Source organism: Entelurus aequoreus, linkage group LG09 (assembly GCF_033978785.1).
Source record: "Entelurus aequoreus isolate RoL-2023_Sb linkage group LG09, RoL_Eaeq_v1.1, whole genome shotgun sequence".
NCBI classification, from domain to species: domain Eukaryota; kingdom Metazoa; phylum Chordata; class Actinopteri; order Syngnathiformes; family Syngnathidae; genus Entelurus; species Entelurus aequoreus.
Window position 1 is genome coordinate 15,668,822 of NC_084739.1, and position 24,098 is coordinate 15,692,919.

General features: G+C 39.8%; 2 protein-coding genes and 1 long non-coding RNA gene across 5 annotated transcripts in view; 2 read left to right on the top strand and 1 right to left on the bottom strand.

Annotated features, from left to right (window-relative positions):
* zgc:123010 (uncharacterized protein LOC641500 homolog) overlaps window positions 1-21,716 on the top strand; it is a 57,317-nt gene extending 35,601 nt beyond the window's left edge. For 2 of the 3 annotated variants that reach the window (XM_062058179.1, XM_062058181.1), the window contains exons 7-16: window positions 967-1,012; window positions 1,082-1,172; window positions 1,246-1,387; window positions 1,474-1,578; window positions 1,665-1,758; window positions 6,432-6,465; window positions 6,790-6,867; window positions 14,032-14,134; window positions 14,205-14,347; window positions 19,795-21,716. In XM_062058179.1, the coding sequence (XP_061914163.1) occupies window positions 967-1,012; window positions 1,082-1,172; window positions 1,246-1,387; window positions 1,474-1,578; window positions 1,665-1,758; window positions 6,432-6,465; window positions 6,790-6,867; window positions 14,032-14,134; window positions 14,205-14,347; window positions 19,795-19,930 (972 nt within the window). In that variant the 3' untranslated portion in view covers window positions 19,931-21,716. The remainder of the gene's footprint in view (window positions 1-966; window positions 1,013-1,081; window positions 1,173-1,245; window positions 1,388-1,473; window positions 1,579-1,664; window positions 1,759-6,431; window positions 6,466-6,789; window positions 6,868-14,031; window positions 14,135-14,204; window positions 14,348-19,794) is intronic. The other variant, XM_062058180.1, reaches the window with a different exon arrangement.
* LOC133657181 (uncharacterized) overlaps window positions 21,581-24,098 on the bottom strand; it is a 33,323-nt gene continuing 30,805 nt past the window's right edge. The window contains exons 4-5 of the long non-coding RNA XR_009827236.1: window positions 23,828-23,882; window positions 21,581-21,966 (exon numbers count right to left, since the gene is read on the bottom strand). This is a non-coding gene — a long non-coding RNA (uncharacterized LOC133657181). The remainder of the gene's footprint in view (window positions 21,967-23,827; window positions 23,883-24,098) is intronic.
* Window positions 23,196-24,098, top strand: part of loxl4 (lysyl oxidase-like 4) — a 90,000-nt gene continuing 89,097 nt past the window's right edge. The window contains exon 1 of the mRNA XM_062058176.1: window positions 23,196-23,266. Coding sequence (XP_061914160.1) covers window positions 23,251-23,266 — 16 coding nt within the window. The 5' untranslated portion in view covers window positions 23,196-23,250. The remainder of the gene's footprint in view (window positions 23,267-24,098) is intronic.

The following is a 24,098-nucleotide window of genomic DNA, read 5'->3' on the forward strand; positions in this document are numbered from 1 at the left end:
ACAAAATGGCAGCTATTAGACCACTGGCTTTTTGAATTTGATATGAAAACACTACCCCCGGCGATATTGCTTATTGAACTCTACTCGGCCAAATCTATGACTTCGTCTTGCGGGCCAGTTGAAGACCCCTGTCCTAGACTTTTTAAGTGTTAGCATAAACTCACAAGTCATTACTTTTTTATTTTCTTACTTGAAAAGAGCAAAATATCAGAACCAGCCTAAGATATGTTGACGTGCATTACTACATCATTGCAAACAACCAGGGACAAAATTTGGATTTCAGAAATGTGGGGGCAAGGGAGAGACACACAAGCTATTATTCCAAGTTATTTTTGCTTCTCAACTGTGTGTCCCATGTCGTGGGCTGTTTGTAGAGTTAAAAAAAAAACAGTCCACCCCTGTAACCTGCTCTCTTCCTGGTTAGATATAATGTATTGTAAACTACACCCATGATGTTACAAAAGCAGTGTTTGAAACAGTTTTATGATCTCACTCAACAGTTTAACAGCAACAGAGCAACCGTTTTAAAATCATTTTTATTGCAAATATCTCTCTCCTGTAAATGATTGCGACTCGTTCTTGTCTTGCATCTGACTGCTGATTGGTCAACGGCTACATGCTGTTAATCATTGTCATTGGCAAGAAGGCATCACTGAGCGGTCAAAAAGGGACAAGCGGCGGTTTTCTGCCTGGCACAAGTGTTTGACTTGTCTCCATTCAATAGCCTTACATCACTTCTGGACGGTCAAAAGTGCACAGGACAAAAACTGCCCCTTTTCAAATCACGTCCATGCAAATTACGACCACAATAAAAACATTGTTTAGTTGGCATCTGTCTCAAGTAAATAAAAAACAGCGTTTTTGAGCTTTTCTAACAGCGCTCATTAGATTGTGCCAGTGTACTTGATGTTGTGGTTTGTATCTACATAGCTGAATGATGTATTGATTATCGTGATTCTATTTCAGACAAACGGAACGGACATCACAACAAAGAAAACCACATCACTTGCAGGTAAAGAACATTGCATTGGTTTGAATAGAACAATGCTACAGCAAAGTGAGCTAACTTACTATCCTTCAGAAAAAGGGATCAAGCTCGTCCAGGAAGGACAGTACTTTCAAGCAGCCAACATGTTTACAGAAGCCATCAAATGTGATCCAGATGATTATAGGTGTGTCCACTCATCTATAGCCAAGACAGCACATACATGCTTAGAAATAAGCATCATCATTCTTTATCTTCAGGTTCTTTGGGAATCGTTCTTATTGCTATTATTGCTTGGAGCAGTACACTCAGGCTCTGGCAGATGCAGAGCGCGCCATCCAGCTGGCTCCAGACTGGCCCAAAGGTTATTTTCGCAAGGGAAGTGCTCTCAAAGGCATGAAGGTGTGTACATTCCCTACCACAGCGTCCACTGTACAGGCTCACGCACCACTCAAATGCACTTATTTGTTATTGCGTGCATCATGTAGTTATACAGGGATGCACAAAAAGCTATGGAGCAGGTGCTGAAACTGGACAACAACTGTGACGAGGCCGTCAATGATCTCTTTTACTGCAAATTGCTCCAATTAATGGTAAATACACATGCAAATTAGATCATTTAATGATATAAACAATTGCCCCCATACATAGTTGTGTGTGTTCTACCTCTGTGCTTCAGGAGCTTGGTTTAAATGAGATGGACAGCGCGCTATTGCTGGAGAGATATTCGACAGTGCAAGAGGTTTTGGCATCCTTTTCTGATGCTACCAGAGGTCAGATCACATGTGTTTTACAAACGCATTTCCTTGTTGTAACGTACAGAAAAAGATCATCAACTATTACCTATATATTGTAGAATATCTAAAAAAGAAGTAAGCACACCTCTCACATTTTAGCAACCATCGTAACACTTTATGGGCATTACTATAGAAATTAAACTTGGATATACTTAAAGAGGAATTGCACTTTTTTTTTTTTTCAAAATATTGCCTATCATTCACAATCCTTTTGTAAAACAAGCGCACATGTTTTTCTTTTTTCTCTTTGAAAGCATTCTTAATTGTAAATAAACGCTAGCGTAAGTCAGCTAACAATGGAAGTAATTAGATTCATCATTCATCATCATCATCATTTCTTTTTATTCCTTTCATGAAAATGCATATATACAAGCCACGTACAGTTCACACTTTCATAGTTTTTTTGTTTCTTATACATTTTCACGATCAGAAAGGAGCAGATGGAAGAATAATATTATTATATTTATCTGCCCCCTTTTTTAACACAAATTATTTTAGATGACTTTATCACTGTTCGCTCTACCAACACCCGAACTCCAACATGCTTTTTAATTTTCGTTTAAGCATTTTCACAATGACACGTCCAATCAAAATCAAAAATCAGTGTGATATAATGCATGTTGGCTCAGTTTGTAACTCTTTTTAAATTCAAAAATATCCTTGCAACTTTTTAAGTCTTTCTTTAGAGAATTCCATTCCAGATTCACTCTAATCCGGCTATAAAGCGCTCTGAAAACATCCCAAAATCTCCAACATTTTATATACATGCTGTAAGTATAGATGTAATATAGTAATAGGCACATTAATACTAACATGTACTATTTGTGTATTTTGGTAATTTTAAGCAAACGGCAGCGCATTGTTTTGTCGTTATTTTCTTCAACAACAACGACGGCTACTTATGCAGACTTCAAGAGAGACAACAAAGACTACTTTGGGACAAAAACCTTATATTTTTTAGCCTGAATATAATAAGGATTAACTACAAGCTTTAGAAGCTAAGTGATAAGCAGGTCCAGCAGGTAGCACTATTGCTAAGTGCTAAACAATAAATATCAACTACTAACATGATAAAATAATTACTTACTGTACAATGTCTGCTCCCAGTCCAGGGTTCCCCCTTAAAGTAACTGAATGTGGCGCACCGCCACGGCAATATCATAGCCGCCACACCTTGAAAATACATTTTTTTAACGTGAAAACAAATAGAAGTAATATATTGTAAAGTCTGACGCTATTTTTAACTTTTATTGCCAATCTTATGCTAACAAACGGCACACTTTCAACAGGTTTTACCTCCCGTGCAAACACTTTCGTCACAGTGCTTCCCCAGACACAAAAAGACTTTGATCACAGAAAACAGCGCTGCCAAAACCGGATGTAAACAAGCTAACGCGATTGTCTGGAGCGTAGTCAACACGTCTGCAATGTGGACGTAACTTTAATATAGCCATCTACAAAATGTGCAAATATTAAGAGGACAGTGGTGGCTTTCAAAAAGAGCAAGTCCAAAATTATCCCAAATTCTCAACAAAGTACATTGTACAGTAAGCAGCAACAACTGAAAAAATGGCAAAATGATAAAAAAAATATGTTAATACTAATGAATAATAACAGGTTTGTTTTTAAATGTATGTATACATTTTTAGCCTTTTTAAATTAAGCGATGGTGACCATGCCCCAAGCGGCAAAGGTATCTTTGCAATCAAGGGGAAAACCCTGCAGTCTGATGCAGACGGATGCGATGCTTATATCTTCCGGTTTAGATAAAGAATAAACATAATCCTCACGCAGGTAAAAAAAAAAAAAAAGTGAGTGCAAACAAGTGTCTTTTTGTGTCTTTCTCGCCATCCCAGGTATAAGTTGAATGTCAAAGTCGACCAAGTTCTCGGTTTATGGCCACAACCTTCAACTATACAAGTGAGAGGCATGATTTATAATCTATAAAAACTATCACCAACTCAGATGCCATGCAGCAGCTCATCGGCTCACTAAGTCAATAGTTGCACAAGCTAGTTACCGCTCTGTGGCGCCGCTAAAAGTAGTTTGACGTTAGCGCTTATAACATCAATAACGCTAATACTTGGTTAATATTCAGGTCACGAGATGTAAATGGAGTATTGTTGGCGGTTTTTGGATGTTTAGCTTCATTGTTAGCCACCTTGTACTTGCCTTATATTACAAATAAGAATGCAGGAAAAAAAGAAAGATGTGTTCTTGTCTTAATATGCAAATGATGGACAAAATTTAAAAAAAGTGCATTTTCTCTTTAAAAGCAGTGGTTCTCAACTGGTCAACCATCACCCTTTAATGACAAGTGGCGACCAAAATTGCGGAAATGTTTTCATAAATTTTTTTCAAATAGCTAATATTAAATAAAAAGACAATGTGGACGTTGAATTTGAGGTCATACAAAATAACACACCAAGTTTAATTAGTATTCCATGAACCAAAAAGTTTCTGTAAAGGTGTCAAGTACTTTATATCTGAGGACTTAAATCAGAGCAACTGAACTTGGACCTGAATGAGAGATGAAACGGCTTCGAGAAAATCAAGCCTGTCCAGTTGTTTTCCTGTCATACCGGAAAGTCCCTATTTTGGACTAAATTCCACCGCGCAACAAAACTTGAGACGCTGTCTTGTCTTTATTCGATTGTCTCCCACCACGTGCCGCTCCTACACACGGTACTTAAACCATTTCCTGATTAAGTCTCCACTCGATGGCCTCAAGCTTGACAAGGTTGCCCACGATACGCACACGCCTCAAAGCAAATAAGACAAGAATGCGAGACGCTCTCACAATAATCGGGTCACCACAGCATTTTTTTGCAGCTTTCTATAGAGTAGTCATCGTACAGCTTTTTTTTACCCGTTTAGATTTACAATCCCCTAGAAAAATGAGTCAACACAGCCGTTATAGTCTAAACATTGGCAACACAAGTGAGTAGCAAGTTAATTGCGTGGAATGGTGTTATGGTTGGGGCTGCTTAAGTGCTGGCTAAGAGGAGCAGCGGTTTATTGAATTATTTATTAATTAATACATTAATTAATCCACCAGGTTTTCTGCTCGTGTTGAAGTGGAAGATGATTCCAGTAACAACTTGAGCAGCTTTGGTGAATTCCATGCTGAGGAGAATTAAGGCAGTGCTTGATAATAATGGTGCTGACAAATATGCACACATTTGAGACTGTAATACAGAGGTCTTCAACAGGGGTCTGTGACCCCCAGGGGGTCCCCAAATGTGCTGCAGGGGGGTCGGGAAATTGTTGGTTGGTTAGACTTTTTTTATTTGTATATTTTTGGTATTCCCCGATGTTTTTTTACACAAATTTAAATATCTTTAAATACACATGATCATTGATCCGATACTTTGTAGAGTAGAGAAATGACAGTGGCATGGCCGCCTAACTCACTGTCCAAACATGAATAATTATAATATTGTATTCATTTCAGCGTTTAAGATAGTTGGTGATTAATGCTCAAATTGCTAGCTAAAAATTAAAGATTCTAGTTGTCAGCTAGCAATTAACGCGGCAATTGCCAGCTAGTGACTAGCATGCAAGTTGTCAAATAGCGATTAGAACATCAGTTGCCAGCCATTGTAGACCTACTCAGTGGCCTAGTGGTTAGAGTGTCCGCCCTGAGATCGGTAGGTTGTGAGTTCAAACCGAGTCATACCAAAGACTATAAAAATGGGGCCCATTACCTCCCTGCTTAGCACTCAGCATCAAGGGTTGGAATTGGGGGTTAAATCACTAAAAATTATGCCCGGGCGCGGCACCGCTGCTGCCCACTGCTCCCCTCACCTCCCAGGGGGTGAACAAGGGGATGGGTCAAATGCAGAGGACACATTTCACCACACCTAGTGTGTGTGTGTGACAGTCATTGGTACTTTAACTTTAACTTGTTATGGTGCTAGTTGCCAGCTAGCAATTAGGGTGCTAGTTGCCAGCTAGCTATTAGCAACACTATACTATGGTTCCGGCCTGCCAGCGTCCAAAATCCGTCCCGCGGGAAGTCCCAAGATTTAAAAAATAAAAAATAAAAATAAATTTTAATTTAATTTAATTTATTTTTAATCTGTCCTTTCTAATCCATTTTGTACCGCTTGTTACTCTGTGTCTCCTATCATATTTATATATACACAGCCCGGCCCCCGGCCAATTTTTTTTAGCCCAATGTGGCCCCCCGAGTCAAAAAGTTTGGGTACCCCTGGTCTAGTGTAATGAAAAGCACTATATAAATCTAATCCATTATTATTATTATATCTTAGTACAGTATTGCACAATAACAAGGTACCTTTAGGACCAGTTTAATTTGAAAGAGTCACAATTATAGTAGAGGGTCCCTGCTTCTTCTCTGGATCACTTTGGGGGTCCCTGGCCTGAAAAAATCATTGAAGACCCCTGCTCTAAAGTGTGCTCAGTTGTATTGCCAAATATTTACACAATAATGGCTGCATGTGAAGTCATTTTCAGTGGATAATACATCTATACTACTCTACAAGCTGTGCAGTGACTTCTCTAAGTTTCACCCACGTTTGTTTTGCAGTATTTTCCTTTGCTAAAATGTGAGTGGTGTTTTTTGATTTTTATTTATTTATTTATTTTTCTCTTAATAGACCTTTTTTGTTTCCTTGTTTTTGCAGCAGCAAGCCAAGATCAGTCTGTTGCACTACCTGGGTAAAGTGGCATTCTTCTTTCTGTCATGTGACCACAAAGTGTTAGAACTAAAAGAAGTGCATTATCTATGTTGATTTAGAATGCATCCGTGTGTGTGTTAGTTGTACTATAGAATTATGATTGGCAGATATCTTTAGACACTTGCTGACCAAGCTCACACTGAAGTTAAGGGTTTGAGTGTGGTTTCCTGCAGCACTGATAGCAAGCAAGATCAACAGTCCAATAGACACCGTCCTGTTCCGGAAACGCACGGAACAAATCATAGTCATGTTTGTGTAACTTATTTTCACAAAGTCACATGCCAGCTCTGTTTTTCCCTTTTAGAAGCCCCAGTCCATCGCTCTGGGTGGGAAATGTGACGACGGAGCTGACCGAAAACCACTTGAGGGACCTTTTTAAAATGTATGTTTTGTCAACTTGTATTTGTTTCCTTGATAGCGAAATCGCACAATACATAATATGCATGGACCAGATTTTCATATGTTGTCCCCGAGCAGCTGGTAAAAATCTAAAATACAGATAAAAAAAAACAAGAGTGATAAGATCAACAGTCCAATAGATATCCGGGATGCAACCGTTAACCCTGGGGTAGGCAACCCAAAATGTTGAAAGAGCCGTATTGGACCACAAATACAAAAAAGTAATCGGTCTGGAGCCGCAAAAAATTTAAAGACTTTTGTAAGTGTTATAATGATGGCAACAGAAGATGTAAGTGGCTAATTAGATATATTAGCCTACTATCAAAATCATATGTCGCAGGCTGACGCAAATCTTCGTTGACAGAAATGTTGAAATGTAATATTTATTCTACACATTTTTACAACATTGGAAAACATTAGTAAAACTTCTCAGAGGGTGAGATAACTCCTGGAAATGACTGTCTTAGAATGGCCAAAGGTATAGATGTGTGTGTCCAAGTTAAAGAAAACGGCAGGCTGTCTTCTTCTAATGGATTTATTACAATCTTTGCAAGCAGGGTAACGTTTGCTGTGGTCTGGAACAACATGGCGCACTATCTGAAATTCAGCCAATATTTAACACAAATGTGTCATGAAACATGGAAAAATAAACTAAATACAGAGAGGACCCAACTAAAGGAAATTAAATGAGCTCAAATATAGCTACAAATGAGGCATAATGATGCAATATGTACATACAGCTAGCCTAAATAGCATGTTAGCATCGATTAGCTTGCAGTCATGCAGTGATAAAATATGCCTGATTAGCACTCACACAAAACAATAACCTCAACAAAGCTCACCTTTGGGCATTCACGCGCAGCATAAAACGTTTGGTGGACAAAATGAGACAAAGAAAGAGTGGCATAAAACACGTCTTTCTGTGGCAGCATCAGAGAAAGTTGTACATGTAAACAAACTGTTGAGTCACAGTCCACACAATGGCGAGTTCAAGGGCAGCTGAAATTAGTAGGACAAAACAGCACTTGTGAAATACTCTCATCAGTGAAGCATGAACACAAACATATGAACACAAACATATTAAACTGTGGGCTTTTAAGGGACGGCGTGGCACGGTTGGCAGAGCGGCCGTGCCAGCAACCTGAGGGTTCCTGGTTCGATCCCCAGCTTCTACCAACTTAGTCACGTCCGTTGTGTCCTTGAGCAAGACACTTCACCCTTGCTCCTGATGGGTCGTGGTTAACGCCTAGCATGGCAGCTCCTGCCATCAGTGTGTGAATGTGTGTGTGAATGTGGAAATAGTCTCAAAGCGCTTTGAGTACCCTGAACGTAGTATACAATTATAACCCATTTACCATTTACTTTCTAACAATTAGGAAGGTTTGTGTCGTGTTTGTCCTCCTACACCAGGGGTCGACAACCCGCGGCTCCGGAGCCGCATGCGGCTCTTTGACCACTCTGATGCGGCTCAGCTGCATACTTGCCGACCCTCCCGATTTTCCCAGGAGACTTACGGATCTCGGTGCCTCTTTTAGAAATCTCCCGGGTTAAATATTCTCCAGTTTTCACCTTAGCAACTTAATCAAGGGCGTGCCAATGTAGCATTGCATTTTCTGATCCTCTATAGCCTGTCCAAACACCCTGCCAGCCCGTCCACATGGTGTATGTAGCTTTTACTTGCACACGTAAGAGACAGCAAGGCATACTTGGTCAACAGCCACACAGCTTACACTGACGGTGACCGTATAAAACAACTTTAACACTGTTACGTTACAAATATGCGCCACACTGTGAACCCACACCAAAAAAGAATGACAAACACATTTCTGGAGAACATCCGCACAGTTAAACAACATAAATACAACAGAACGAATACCCAGAATCCCATGCAGCCCTAACTCTTCCAGTCTACATTGTACACCCCCGCTACCACCACCACCCCCCCACACATCAACCCCCCTCCTCACCCCCCTTTGTGCGTCGGTTGAGGTGGGCGGTTGTTGTGTTACGGTGCAGATGTTCTCCAGAAATGTGTTTGTCATTCTTTTTTGGTGTGGGTTCACAGTGTGGCGCATACTTGTAACGTAACAGTGTTAAAGTTGTTTTATACGGTCACCGTCAGTGTAAGCTGTGTGACTGTTGACTAAGTATGCCTTGCTGTCACTTACGTGTGCAAGCAGAAGCTGCATTCAACATGTGGCCGATCAGGTACGCTGTTTGCAAAGACTGTAGAGGGCGCTAAAAACAGTACCAACATTTCGGGTGTCTCCCGGAAAGACTGTGAGAGTTGGCAAGTATGACGCTGTCAAGCGCCGTTGAAGTAAAACTCGCGGGCCGTACTAACATTAAATTGTCTTAATAAGGTGCGGGCCGGAGCATGTGTCGCCGTTGAAGTAAAACTCGCGGGCCGTACTAACATTAAATTGTCTTAATAAGGTGCGGGCCAGAGCGTGTGTCTGAGACCCTTGGTTTAAACATAGCCCAAAAGTTAAAAAAAAGCTTTGTATGCAGTGTTATTTCATTTTAAATTTCAAAAGAGTTTTGTGGCTCCCATTATTATCTTTAATTTGTGAAACTCGTCAAAATGGCTCTTTGAGTGGTAAAGGTTGCCGACCCCTGTCCTACACAAACCATATTACAACAAAAAACATATTTTTCACCCCCTTTTCTTTTTCCATTTCCGTACATTTTTGAAAAAGCTCCAGAGCGCCACAAGGGCTAAAGAGCCGCATGTGGCTCTAGAACCGTGGGTTGCTGAACTATTAACTTTACTATGAACTGCGATTGACGTCACGTTTACCTAATCGCAAAAGCTCCACTTTAGCGTGTTTCAGTCCTCCTCACTCGCTATAAACACACTTTATACGGGTAGTTTATTTTCAGCACAACTTGCACGGGACGGAAACAAAGAAACATCAGGAGCTATACCCTACTAATAGCACTTTATGTGCATTTCAGTTATTACTAACACAACATAAAATAGATGAACAAATAGGCACAGATGATTGCATTGACAACAAGAACACCTGAGATTATTACCCACATGAGTAACATTTTCCCCTGGGGGATCAATAAAGTCAATCATGGTCTTGGGATCTGGATGTCGTTGTGGCTTGTGCAGCCCTTTGAGACACTCGTGATTTAGGACTATATGAATAAACATTGATTGATTGATTGATTGATTGATTGATCTTAGAATAATTATAGACTGATTAGTACATTTATTTATACTGTTATTATTTGACTACTGTTACTTCGGACAGTAGTGATTAACACATCAAAATCTCTAAGTGTCTGATTTTTATAAATTTTTGTTGTGAAGTTAATCAATGCATAATAATCGTGAAACCCTAATTGCTACTCAGACTATAATCGTACAGTCAAAATCTATAATTGTTGCATTGCTAATACATATACACATTATATAGACAGAACTAGTGATGGTCTTTCCATGTTCAATTTAAAATGTTGGTGCTACTCACTCAAACAATTATTGGTAAAGCTTTCCACAGTCCTGCTGCTATAAATATTAGATCTGTTACTGATCCTATTGTTTCTGTTCAATGCCATTGTGTAATTTAACCTTAAAACCCAATTTGAATTGCTGGGTGATTTGTAGTAGAGTGTCGTCTGTTTGCTGTTGCCATGGCATCCCCCGAATCATGAACACTCATTGTGCACCTGTCTTGTAGCAATAGCATCTGTGCTAACGTTGCTAAGGGGTTGTATTGATCTTTTAGCATACAGAAATACCATCTTTATCCTTTATAATAATCCCAGCGTTAGTTGGTTTGTACCGGTCATGCAGTTAATGTTGATTATTTCACTTCTCACAATGTCTTATTTAACTTCACTTTTTACTTTCACTTCACTTTTGATGTCTGCCCCACACTTGGGAGACATAATAAAATGTAAAATGTTATTTAATAAGCAACATCTTACTTCCTCAGCGTGGCTGTCTGGCTGGCACACACGTACGAGCTGCAACAGAATAGCGCACACGGGCTATTATATTCTTCCACCACGCGCTATAACTGTATAATACTCCAGCCAATCTTCATATAATTGGCTACAATTATTAGGGATGTTCCCATCATGGTTTTATGCTGCCGAGTCTGATCATCCATGGGTGAGAGAGGCTGATACCAATCACATGTATTACCTGTCATTTTTGCCATGCATTTAGGGCGAGTGCTATTGACAGTTTAAATATTTCAACACAATATTCAAATGAGTTCCTTATTCCCTTCTTCCGTGTGTAATCACGTCAGCCTCGTCCTCCGGTGATAATACTACTTGATAATACTTAAGATGCAAAAACGTGCAGTTTATTTGCCGTAATGGAAATGATTATTATTAGCTTAGAGCAGGGCTATTCAACTTGTGGCTTGGCGGTCAAATCTGCCCCCGGGACTGACACCATTTTTTACAGCAACTTCCTAAAAAACAGTAGAGTGCTCCTGTTGTAAAGAGGAACTTTGACCACTGAGAGTACATCGGCACTTTAACCTTGCTGGCAAACACAGAACACTGAGGTTCGAACTTACACAACTTTACGTAACTAAGGTGTTCTTTAAGGCACCCTTTTAAGTCCTCTTCTTTTTGGCAATTACACCTTTTTTCATAAGGTGATTAAGATAACTAAAGTGTTGCCGTAGCTTGTTTACCTCCGAAGCAGTCAGTACTCATTTGGTCAACTTCTTTACTTATACTAGTGGTGTTCCATTTTAGGTCCTCTCTTTTTCACCACTTGGACTATTCAACTAGTGCAGTGGTTCTTAACCTTATTGGAGGTACCGAACCCCACCAGTTTCATATGCGCATTCACCGAACCCTTCTTTAGTGAAAAATATATATATATATTTTTTCAAATTCAAGAAAAAGTTGTATGTTTTTTTACTGGTGCACAAAATGAACCGTGCATGAACATCACCTTGTTCAAAGAACAAAACCAACACAGTGCATGAACTCACAACAAATTACACACCTTACACACATTACCATGAATTGATTAACGCGGACCCCGACTTAAACAAGTTGAAAAACTTATTCGGGTGTTACCATTTAGTGGTCAATTGTACGGAATATGTACTGTACTGTGTAAACTGTACTGTGTATTCTCTTCCTTTGCAATCTGCCAGTAAAAGTTTCAATCAATCAATCAATCAAAAAACTTGCAAATCAAATGGAAAATTAGAGGGAACATTGTTTGGAGGTATCCATAATACGCTGATAGGGAGAAGTTTTTATTTACACGATAAGTCGGATGTCTCTTTACCTCCGTGGCGCAGGCTCCGCCGAACCCCTGAGGCCTACTCACCGAACCCCTAGGGTTCGATCGAACCCAGGTTAAGAACCACTGACCTAGTGGTTAAGTTCAGTCAAAAAATAACTTGAGAGAACAGTTTCTTAAAAATACTAATGTGCTAAGGTTGATTTTTGACTAGCTCTTTTGCAGAATGTCCTTTAAAAACAGCAGCGCGCATCTGTAACTGACAAAATAAAATACCGTATTTTTCGGACTCCTTTTCTCATAACTCTACAGTGCACCTTATAACCCGGCGCGCCTAATGTACGGAATAATTCTGTTTGTGCTTACCGACCTCTACGCTATTTTATTTGGTACATGGTGTAATAAGTGTGACCAGTAGATGGCAGTCACACATAAAAGATACGTGTAGACAGCAATATGACTCAAGTAAACAACACCAAAATTTTACATGTTCCATTGAAAACATAGAACATTACACACGGCGCTCAAAAATCTATTAAAATGTTTTAGTACGACTTTGATAAGCTATGAAGCCGCACCGCTTGATGGATTGTACTGTGCTTCAACGTATGAGTATTATTATGGTGTGTGTACAGTAAAAGGTAAGACATATTATCTGCTGTTGTTTCGCAATATTATGCAAAAGCAACTTTCCTTATCTTCTGGTACCTTCTGATCTGTATTTGGGATCTGCATAGGTCCTAAAAAATTGTGCCCGTCCGCCTTTATAGTCCGTCCCGATGCCGTCGTTGATAAGCTTCTTCTTTTTCTCTATCTTCTTGTTATGGGACATTCATCCTCCGCTGTTGCCATTTCTAATATAAAGTAGTGTAAAGTTCTTACTTATATCTGTCAGTAAACTGGCCATGAAAGCGCTAAAACATACCGGTGTAGTGAGTTTACAATATTCACCCAAGGAACTTTAGTTATTAGAGAGTTCCGGTCGGACAGTTTTTCACGGGACACATTTCTGGTGTTGTTGTTTCCGGATGAGAAGATGCTGCTCCGTTAAAGTCTGAATGTCATTAAAACAGTTAGCTCCATCTTTTGACACTTCTTCCACTCCCGTCCTTGCACGCTACACCGCTACAACAAAGATGACGGGGAGAAGACGCTGCCGAAGGTGAGCCATGTAAATAAGACCGCCCACAAAACGGCGCATCCTGAAGCGACTGTCAGAAAGCGGCTTGAAGATGATCTGTAAAACATAATCTATGCAACATTTTGACCAAAGAACCACCATTACATGTTATGTAGACCACAAGGAAGTGTTTTACATTTAGAAGAAAATTAAATAATATGACCCCTTTAATGCGCCCTATAATCCGGTTCGCCTTTTGTATGAAAATAGACCTGACTAGACCCGCCCATCAGCAGTGAACCTTTTATCCAGTGCGCCCTATGGTCCAGAAAATACGGTATCCCAAAATCAAATATCTGCTGTAAAGGACTGGAATATACAAAATAAGAATATTAGTGAAAGGAAAAGTCAGGTCCCTCACTCCTTAGCTTGTGTGGCCCCCAAAACAATTCAGTTGAATATCCCTGGCTTAGAGGAGCGGCTCCACACTGTGTATGGAGACACATAATTAGCTTCTCGCTGCTTCTCAAAATAAATACAGTGTCAGCCAGAGAGGATTGGAATTAACATGCATTAAATGGCAATGGCAATCACATACTTTATTCACGAAAATCGGGTGACGCTCAAAATTAAGTTTTTAATCTATTTATGGGAGTGCGTTCGCAGCCGTGAAACTGAACACTGAACCGAGGACCTCTATTCCTTAGGTATCAGTTAAGCTGATTGAAGCACAATATTTGACAAAGATGCTTGATGACTTGTGCTTTTTTTTTTAAACATTTTTTCAATTGCAGGTATGGCGAGATCGATAGTATCCGTGTGCTGCATGAGCGCTTTTGTGCCTTTGTCAATTTCAAGGACGCAAACATGGCGGCCCGTGCCATGGAGAGACTAAATGTGAGTACCTGATCGGTTGTTCCGTGTCATTTCCTGCTGTCGTGATGACTCACAACTGACCTCCCCCCAGGGTTGTATCATTGAAAACACATGTTTAGTGGTGCGCTATCCTGACCGCCGGCCTCCCAGACTCCTTCCCACGCCACTCAGGACCTGCCTCTCTGTCACGCAGCAGGCAGGTGCTACTGCTGCTGCTGCCGCCGCCGCCGCTGAGTAAGGTCCACTTCATTGCATCACAGCACCTTTTGTGTTGTTTTGATTAGTATTGTCACGCGATAAGGACGATATACATTTGGCAGAGCTTTTAATGCTATCGTTAGATCGTGGTAACACATGTTGATGACACATTCTCGCTGTGTTCTAGCCAGAGAGGCGTCCTCAGCGCAACGTAGCGGCTAACTTTAAATCACTAATACTGGCCCCCATGGCAGCAAATAAACTGTTTCTTACAAGTACATTATCACTGGAGGACTAGACAAGGAATAGCTAAACATGGGACATGACACACCATAGGGGGATACAAAAAAAGCCTAGCTAACCGCTAATCTACAACTCCTGAATGTAAACAGCGGGGAGCGGATCGATGCAAATATCGACAGTGACAACACCAAGTATAGTCTCAGTATGAGGATACTACAGTCATTAGATCAAATGTTTTTATTATCAAAAAAATTGTTTTGTTGTGGTTTACAAATTTGGGCAAAAAAGAGTCAATAGTATTTTTTTGTTTTTGCTTAGGTATTTTGACTTTGCTATAAATATTGGATGTAATAAAGAAGAATAAGGAAATAATTTCAATAATCGATATTGTCGGAGTACAGTTGTGATCAAAAATTTAATCATTTAATGATCCTGGAAATTTCAAGTATGAACATTGCATAACTCTAACTACTTGGTTTTGAAACGATGCTCAAATTTGTAGTATCGCTCTAAACTAATGTAAAGCATCGAACAGAAGAATAAGTGCTTATTATTTTAACAGAAGTGTAGATCGAACTACGTTGCAACAGAAAGTAATCAGATATTAACAATAAATTAGCAAGTAGATAACTTTTAGTTTAGATAAAATAATACAACTGGCAGTGATGCAATATGTGACTGCAAACTTCAGCAGTCAAATTAGCCGATTCATATGGTTGTATTATTATTATTTATATGCCAAATAATATGTTGTGATATGTATCGCAAAAGTCTGCAACTTACTGTATACAGTGCATCGAAAAGTGCTCCACTTTTTCCACATTTAATGTTACAGCCTTATTCCAAAAAGGAATAACTTCACTTTTGTCCTCAACATTCTACACACAATAACTCATGACAATGTGAAAAAGATTTTTTTTATATTGTTTTGCAAATTTACAAAAAACAAACAAAACTAAGAAATCACATGCACATAAAAGTGAGCTCATCGTTTTTCATCCGATCAGTTTTGAGATGTTCTTACAGCTTAATTGGAGTTCATATGTGGTAAATGCAGTTGGTCGGACATGATTTGGAAAGGCACACACATTTCTATATATAAGGTCCCACATGGCAGTGCATGGCAGAGCACAAATCAAGAATGAAGTCGGAGGAATTGTCTGTAGACCTCCGAGACAGCGTTGCCTCGAGGCACAAATCTGGGGAAGGGTATAGAAAAATATCTGCTGCCTTGAAGGTCCCAATGAGCACATTGGCCTCCATCATCCGTAAATGGAAGAAGTTTGGAACTACCAGGACTGTGTTATGTCGAATATAGCAGCTTCCTCTCGAAAAAAATGTACCAGTTGCGTAACACGATAGTGGGGTCTATTGAATTACTCACCTACAAAAATGCAGCTTTAAGTTTCGGAACGCCGATTTGGATATCAAATAACGCTACCACTGTAGAATTGCTGTTACTGTATTACCTCCGTCAGTTAATTTGTTTTTACCTGGGTTTGTTTGTTAGTTAGTAACATCTGATCCAAAATAGGTCCTGCAACAACTGTTTTTCTAGTTTTTGTTGTTCATAAATGAGTTTGTAAAAGCGGCAGCACGGTGGCACAGGGGTTAGTGCATCTGCCTCACAATACGAAGGTCCTGGGTTCGATCCTGCGCTCGGGATCTTTCTGTGTGGAGTTTGCATGTTCTCCCCGTGACTGTGTGGTTTCCCTCCGGGTACTCTGGCTTCCTCCCACCACCTCCAAAGACATGCAGGTTGATTGGCAACACTAAATTGGCCCTAGTGTGTGAATGTGAGTGTGAATGTTGTCTGTCAATCTATGTTGGCCTTGTGATAAGGTGGCGACTTGTCCAGGGTGTACACCGCCTTCCGCCCGAATGCAGCTGAGATAGGCTCCAGCACACCCCACAAGCCCGAACGGGACAAGCGGTACAAAAAGGATGGATGGATGGATGGAGTTTGTCAAAGCACTTATATTGTTGAATGTCACCGTACAGTGTAGACAAGCAACCATCCATGCATTTTAGATTAGTCAAAGTTCATACCGTTTTTGTTTTGGTCTGTTTCCTGTTTCCCAAAATAATGCTAAAAACAACCACAATATTAAGGTTTTTATGCCTATTGAAACAGAGGGCCTCATATCCAGATCTGATCTATGACCTTCTGTTGACCCCTGTTGGCTAATGGCATGTACTGTACTGTAAATGTAGACGATACAATGAATGCAATATAATTTAAAATGAGGAGTACGAGGAGTCTACACGAAGGTGCTGCTTTCCATGGGTATTTTGTTCAAGGAAAATAGCTAAAATATTTGGGTTTGTGCGGATGCGCGTGCATGCTCAGTCTTTCTTTTTTTCATTTATTTAATTGGGACAGTGCACATAAATCAACACTTGAATAAACAGTGTAAATATGCCGGACTTAGCATAAATGCTCATTTTCAGCCGTAGTCCCAAGGCAGGTTTGTAAAACAACACAGTGAGAGACATAAGACTTTAAAACCACGACGATAGAAATAAGAACCAAATAAATAAGACATCATAAAACAGACAAGACAATAGACCAGGACAGATAATTCACTCACAGCTTCAAATACGCTGGACAGAAGCCTGCTGGAACAGGCTGGAGTGTTTAATGGTTTAATGGGTGCATGTCTGATTTATTTTTAGCCAGTGTTTTAAGTTTTTTTTCGAAAAGTGGATAGTTATCACAGTCTCTAATGTGTCTGGGCAACTTATTCCAGGATTGCGTTCTTTTTACAGAGGTGACCATTTGACCGAATTTTGTTCAAGGTCTTGGTGTATTGCAATCACCCCTGGACAAGGCCTTAGTTCTCCGTCCTTCACTCTTTCTCCTCTGAATTAATTAATTTAATGGTAGGGGTGCAAGCACATTTAAAACTTTGTAGATGAGACAAGCATCCATAAAGATCTGGGGCCGTATTTATCAAGCGTCTTAGAGTGCCATTTTACACTTAAGTCCTGAGAATTTGCGAAATTTAGTCCTACTCTCAAACTTAAGAATAAAAGCTATTTATCAACTTTCTTAAGTCTAAGAATCACTCCTACTCTCCACGATATTTAAGAGACCTTCAGAGGTGTCCTAAGTGGTTAGGAGTTGCCAGCAGGGGATGGCACTGAGGCGAGAGAGACGTGCGCGAACGTTCAGGGAACGGAACAATGTCCTGGCTTTGTTTGATGATGAACAGCTGATCAAACGGTATCGTTTAGACAGAGCGGGTATTATTTTTGTCACAGATTTAATAATTTTCCATTCCTTGTTGATTTCTGCATGTGGCTGCAATGGGCTAGTATATATAGAGCCACCCACACCAGTTTCAAATTAGTTGCCTAATTAATGAATTGGAAAGAAAATGTTATGAGAGTAGCGTATGTATGTGTGGCCCTTTAATAGGTGACAGCATGTGAGGTGAGTGACGTCAGTGAGTGTGTGGGCGAGAGAAGAAGAGAGGGAGCGGTAGCGTGAGTGCGGGCGGGGACTAGTTTGTTTTGTGTTGGATTGGCTGTGTGCAAGCAATCAATAAAGCAAGATTTGCAACTAATCGCCGGACTCATCATTCACTCTAAAGTCGTCCGCTGTGGAGACCCACTGCCAGGTAAAGTGAAGGGTGTTGTATGAGCCTACATCCTGGAGAAGTGTCTCCCCTGCCTCTTTGACTACGGTCTGGGAGCAGGAAAGGTGCAACAAAAAGGAAACATTTATTTTTGATTAATTGCCAATATTGTTTGTTTGTTTTGCATTATTTTGTAGTTTATTGTCAAAATATACACTCCCATTGTCCACTTAAATATTTCTAAGATATTTCTTTATTCTTAGACAAGGGATTCCCTTCCGTGATTGGTCATTTCTATGGACACAGAAATGACGTCACCTAAAATTCCGTTTTCGGCACATAGTAATGTCGTAATTCAGCTCTGAGTGTGACACTTAAGATTCAGTCCTACACTTCGCTGAAAGTGTGAGTAAGACGCTTGATAACTAACTTTTAAGTGCAGCTTTCAGCGAATAATTTATTTACTCTTAAGTCAACTCTTAGCAGACTTCTTAGGAGTAATTCTAAGAAGCTTGATAAATACGGCCCCTGGTAGCTATCCAGATCAAGGATGTTACGTTTTTTTTTAGAATAAGACAATTGTGGAAGTGCATTGGTTTCTTGTCAAGGATTTTAACTGCCCCTTTGAAAAGAGGCTTGATGGGTTTTAGTACAGTTTCTGTAGTGTGTGTGTGTCCAAATTGTGAAACAATAATTTATATGTGAGAATATCATGGCGTGCATATAAACTTTAGCGGTGGGTTGTGGAGATAGAACCCAGGCCGTCTAAACTGAGCGATCAGCTCCATCAGGTTGGATGGGAAGTGTTAATTTTCATCCAGGAGGTCTCTGTACATTGCTGCACTCATCTTAGTCTAGTCAGGTAGGTGACCAAGAACCGGATGGTCACTCTGTCAGAGCTACAGCATCCCTCTGTGTAGAGAGGAGAACCTTCCAGAAAGACAAATCTCTGCAACAATCCACCAATCATGTCTGTGTAGTATAGTGGCCAGACGGAAGCCATTTCTTGGTAAAAAGTTTCCAAAATGCACCATGAGAAACAAAATGATCTGGTCTGATGAGACAAAAATTGAGCTCTTTGGCATGAATGCCAGGCATCATGTTTGGGGGAAAAAAGAGACACCGCTCATCACCAGGCCAATACCATCCCTACAGTGAAACTGGTGGTGGCAGCATCATGCTTTGGGGATGGTTTTCAGCGGCAGACACTGAGATATTAGTCAGGATAGAGGGAAAGATGTTTGCAGCAATGTACAGAGACACTCTAAATGAACACAAACGCTTCCCATCCAACCTGATGGAGCTTTAGAGGTGCTGCAAAGAGGAACGGGCCAAACTGCCCATAGATTGTGACATCGTTTTAAAAAGACTTGAGGCTGTAATTTTCCGCTAAAGGTGCATCAACAAACCATTGAGCAACTTTTGTACATGTTTTTATTTTTTTATTTTTTATTCATTTTCAAAATAATAAAAAACAAAAACACTTTTCACATTGTCATTATGGGATATTGTGTGTAGAATTTTGAGGACAAAAATGAATGTATTCCATCTAGGAATAAGGTTGTAACATAACATGTGGAAAAAGTGATATACCGGTACTTTCCGCTGTTGTTAGGTCTTATTGCCCGTCCCTAATTGTCCTCCCTCCTCTTTGCAAAGATCTCGGCGGCGAGGGCCCATCAACGGAGACGAGTGTTACTTCTGGAGAACCACCGGCTGCCATTTTGGAGACCAGTGTCGCTACAAACACGTTCCCGATCATAAAGGCAAGGACAGGAAGCCGTGGCAGCCTTAGAAAACTCCCGAGCCGTTTACAGGAAACCAGGACGCAACCGTCGAAAGGACTTGGCCAGTACCGAGTGGACCAGTTTCTGTCGACTAGAAATAACTTGGACCAGAGTTAGAGACAAGGTCAGTGTCAAACCCTCGAATGCAGGAGGTGTCACCATCGAGACTGGATTGTCACTCAGAAATGAGGTGACTTTTGCAGCCGTGACACATGGTGACCTCCCCCTGCCCGAAACCTCACAGTCCAGTGAAATGTTTTGTACGAGTCGCTGCTGCAGTGACCTCATGGTTTACTAGAATTCTGTCCGTTCATAAAGTACACAGGAGTGTTGAGACCACGCTGAAGGAGAAGAAACGTAATATAAATGTTATATAAGGTACTACAGTTGCAAATGGAAGAGAATAACGTTCGTCGTAGTTGTGAAAAAATCTCAACATACCAGCAAGATTCTCGTAAAATTATATTTTCCATTGTCGACGTGTAACTATTAAGAAAACATTTTCCCCCCAATACTTTATTTTCATAAAACGACAACATCTCTCTCATAATATTTGGATTTATTTATTTTACGATTCAAACTTTTGTTGTCTATTCTTTTACATTTCAGTTTAATTCTCTTAACCGTTTTATCCCAGAATATTCAGACAACGCTAATTTGTTTCCTGACAATATTCCCATTTTCTACTTGTAAAATGCAACGTAATACTTATGTCATAAAAAAAAAATCTTTGCGCCGTTTCTACTTTATTCTTGTTAAAATGGCTATTTTCTTGTGACATTTCAAGACTTTATTGGCATACCCTTGTCAGTAATAATTAATCCAGGACTATGCTCATTTTTTTCCTTTTGCGTGTGGCCTTAACAGTTCTTTGTATTGAAGCCAACAACTGGGACGGAACATTGAGAAGTAGTTTGAACTCGTGCTGTCCTTAAAACTGTCATTGCAATCTGTCAGTCAGTTGCCCGCTTTATTGGACATTTCTCTGGGAAAATTCCATATTTTTCTTGAGCAAGTAAAACGATGAGAACCCAACGCAGCACTGTACTTGATGGGGAAAAACACAACTTTAGACTGGTGCCCTTTTAATTTTTGGATAGTTAGTATTGAAAACCAATCCGTGCCAAATCTATGCAAAAGAAAGCACGCATGCCTAATTCACTTACTTTTTCAGATGATGTCCTTAAAGGATAGCGATGTTTGTGATTTGTCAGTATTTCAAGGAACCAAAGAATCCGGTTGCTTTGCCTTAAAACAGCCGTGGTAATTTCCGAAGTATCGACAATAGTGCTTTTAAAATGGGCGTCATCCAAGAGAGCCTTACTGTACGTCAACACTACATTCATAAGTAATAGTGACAGTATTTATTTGTGTATTTATACCTTTTCACCCCCCTTGTTTTATTTAGTGTGCTGTCACGTTACACAAATCCCGTTTAATCTTTGTTTGCAAGCACTAATTATGCCAATACTGTATGTGCCACTTCTCCTTAAAAGAAGCATTTAGCCACCAATCTGCGGCTGCACTTGATGATTCAGTACGTTTATTTCATTCTGGGGGGCTTGAAAAATACTTTTAATGTCAGCTGCACACTTTTCCTTTTAAAATTTGACATTTCCTGGCTTCATTTCGCTCTTCTTTTATTTCGTTTTGTTCGTAAGTGTTATATCTGGAAAAGCATTTTTTATTTGCAACGCAGCACGTTAGTAACTTGAGCACTGCAAATAGTTGTTAATGTATCAAAAATGTTGTATTGTCATCACTGCACTGCAATAAAGAGTATTTTGTATTTAATACACGTTTGTTTTCAAACCCCCTTTTTTTAATGTTTTTCTCAGCATTTTCTCTGCTGATTATTAACTGGAAATTATTTGGTTTTAGTGCATGTAAATTGTCTTCCTTCCACAAGGCGGCGGTGTTGCACATGTTCTTCAACTCACCCGGCCAAAAGGATGGATTTTTTTCCCCTCTGCCTGACCCATCCAGATCGTTCCTGGCACTCCCACTCGGTCATGTTCATGTCCAACTGTTGTAGTTATCCAGCCTAACAATGACCAATACAGAGAGTACATATGTGTAAAGGTATAAGAAAAAAAGCTATCAATTAACAATATGCATGTTCAACAAGTTGTACAGTAATTGGGCCATCGGTGTCATTATAAACCTTCAAGTCAACTCCACAGTCAGAAGTAGTGATGTGCAAGTCATGAACGATTTGTTTTATAACACACGTTTTTTTAAAGGCCTACTGAAATGAATTTTTTTTTATTTAAACGGGGATAGCAGATCCATTCTATGTGTCATACTTGATCATTTCGCGATATTGCCATATTTTTGCTGAAAGGATTTAGTAGAGAACATCGACGATAAAGTTTGCAACTTTTGGTCGCTGATAAAAAAAAGCCTTGCCTGTACCGGAAGTAGCGTGACGTCACAGGTTGAAAGGCTCCTCACATTTCCCCATTGTTTACACCAGCAGCGAGAGCGATTCAGACCGAGAAAGCGACGATTACCCCATTAATTTGAGCCAGGATGAAAGATTTGTGGATGAGGAACGTCAGAGTGAAGGACTAGAGTGCAGTGCAGGACGCATCTTTTTTCGCTCTGACCGTAACTTAGGTACAAGCTGGCTCATTGGATTCCACACTCTCTCCTTTTTCTATTGTGGATCACGGATTTGTATTTTAAACCACCTCGGATACTATATACTCTTGAAAATGAGAGTCTAGAACGCGAAATGGACATTCACATTGACTTTTATCTCCACGACAATACATCGGCGAAGCACTTTAGCCACGGAGCTAACGTGATAGAATCGGGCTTAACTGCAGATAGAAACAAAATAAATAAACCCCTGACTGGAAGGATAGACAGAAAATCAACAATACTATTAAACCATGGACCTGTAAATACACGGTTAATGCTTTCCAGCCTGGCGAAACTTAACAATGCTGTTGCTAACGACGCCATTGAAGCTAACTTAGCAACGGGACCTCACAGAGCTATGCTAAAAACATTAGCTATCCACCTACGCCAGCCAGCCCTCATCTGCTCATCAACACCCGTGCTCACCTGCGTTCCAGCGATCGACGGAGCGACGAAGGACTTCACCCAATCATCCGTGCGGTCGGCGGCTATATATACCTGGTCTGTGTTTGTTATGCTTATTTTTTTAACTGATGCAGTTGTACGATTATTACCCTCTAAATACGATCATTTAAAGCTTCTAGTCCAAAAATTGTTCATGATCTCAGAGCCTCTGATTGGTGGATGATCAGGTTCAGAGCCTAGTCGACAACAAGCCAAGGCTGACTACAACTGAACAGGAATGATGGCAGAGTTTGGTGAGTATGTTTTTTTTTTTTACAGTTTTAATCATATTAGATCAGATTCTGAACTGTTTAATACATGATTGTAGTACCAGGGTTGTTTTAGTTCGAGTAGTCCAATAACTTGGTTATGTCTATTTAATGATTCGCTAGTCCTTGTTTGCACTTTGGGGGGGGGGGGGGGGCATGTGACCTCTGGGAAGATTGCTTTATCAGTATCATGCTTCAAAGCCTGTGCACTATAAAACATGCTCATTGTAGCCATTAGTACTGACTTCCTTATTTCCATTAAAAAAAAAAGAAAAAATCAGCACTAATTATTTTATTCCTTTTTGTTTTGTAGGTTAATGCGTTTTATATACTGTGATCCTGAGTTAATGTTACTGATCAATTTGAATTGATCATTTATTGATTTTTTTCAGTTTTTCATCAAATAGTTAAAAAAAAGTGTTTATATTCTTAATAAGGATTTATATTTTATTTTTCAATTTCAGGCAAATTTGATGCATTATACATCTATTTTGTTACAGACTAAAACAATGCTAATAATACAATGTTATGCAGAGGTGTACTTACTATTAATAGGCATGGCAGAGAGTGGGTAGGGGTGGCACAAAATGTTTTCCTCTTCCTATGGGGAGGGAGATAACAGAAAATAATTGAGAAACACTGCTAGGGTCGAATGCAGAGAATAATTTCGCCACACAAGGTGTGGCGAAATTAAAAAAATCATTGGTACATTAACTTTAACTATGTGAATATTTTGATTATTTTTTTCCCCAATCAAGTTTAATATTTTTTAAAATTAATTTCCTGGTATCATCAAAAAACAATTTAGAGTAAGTAA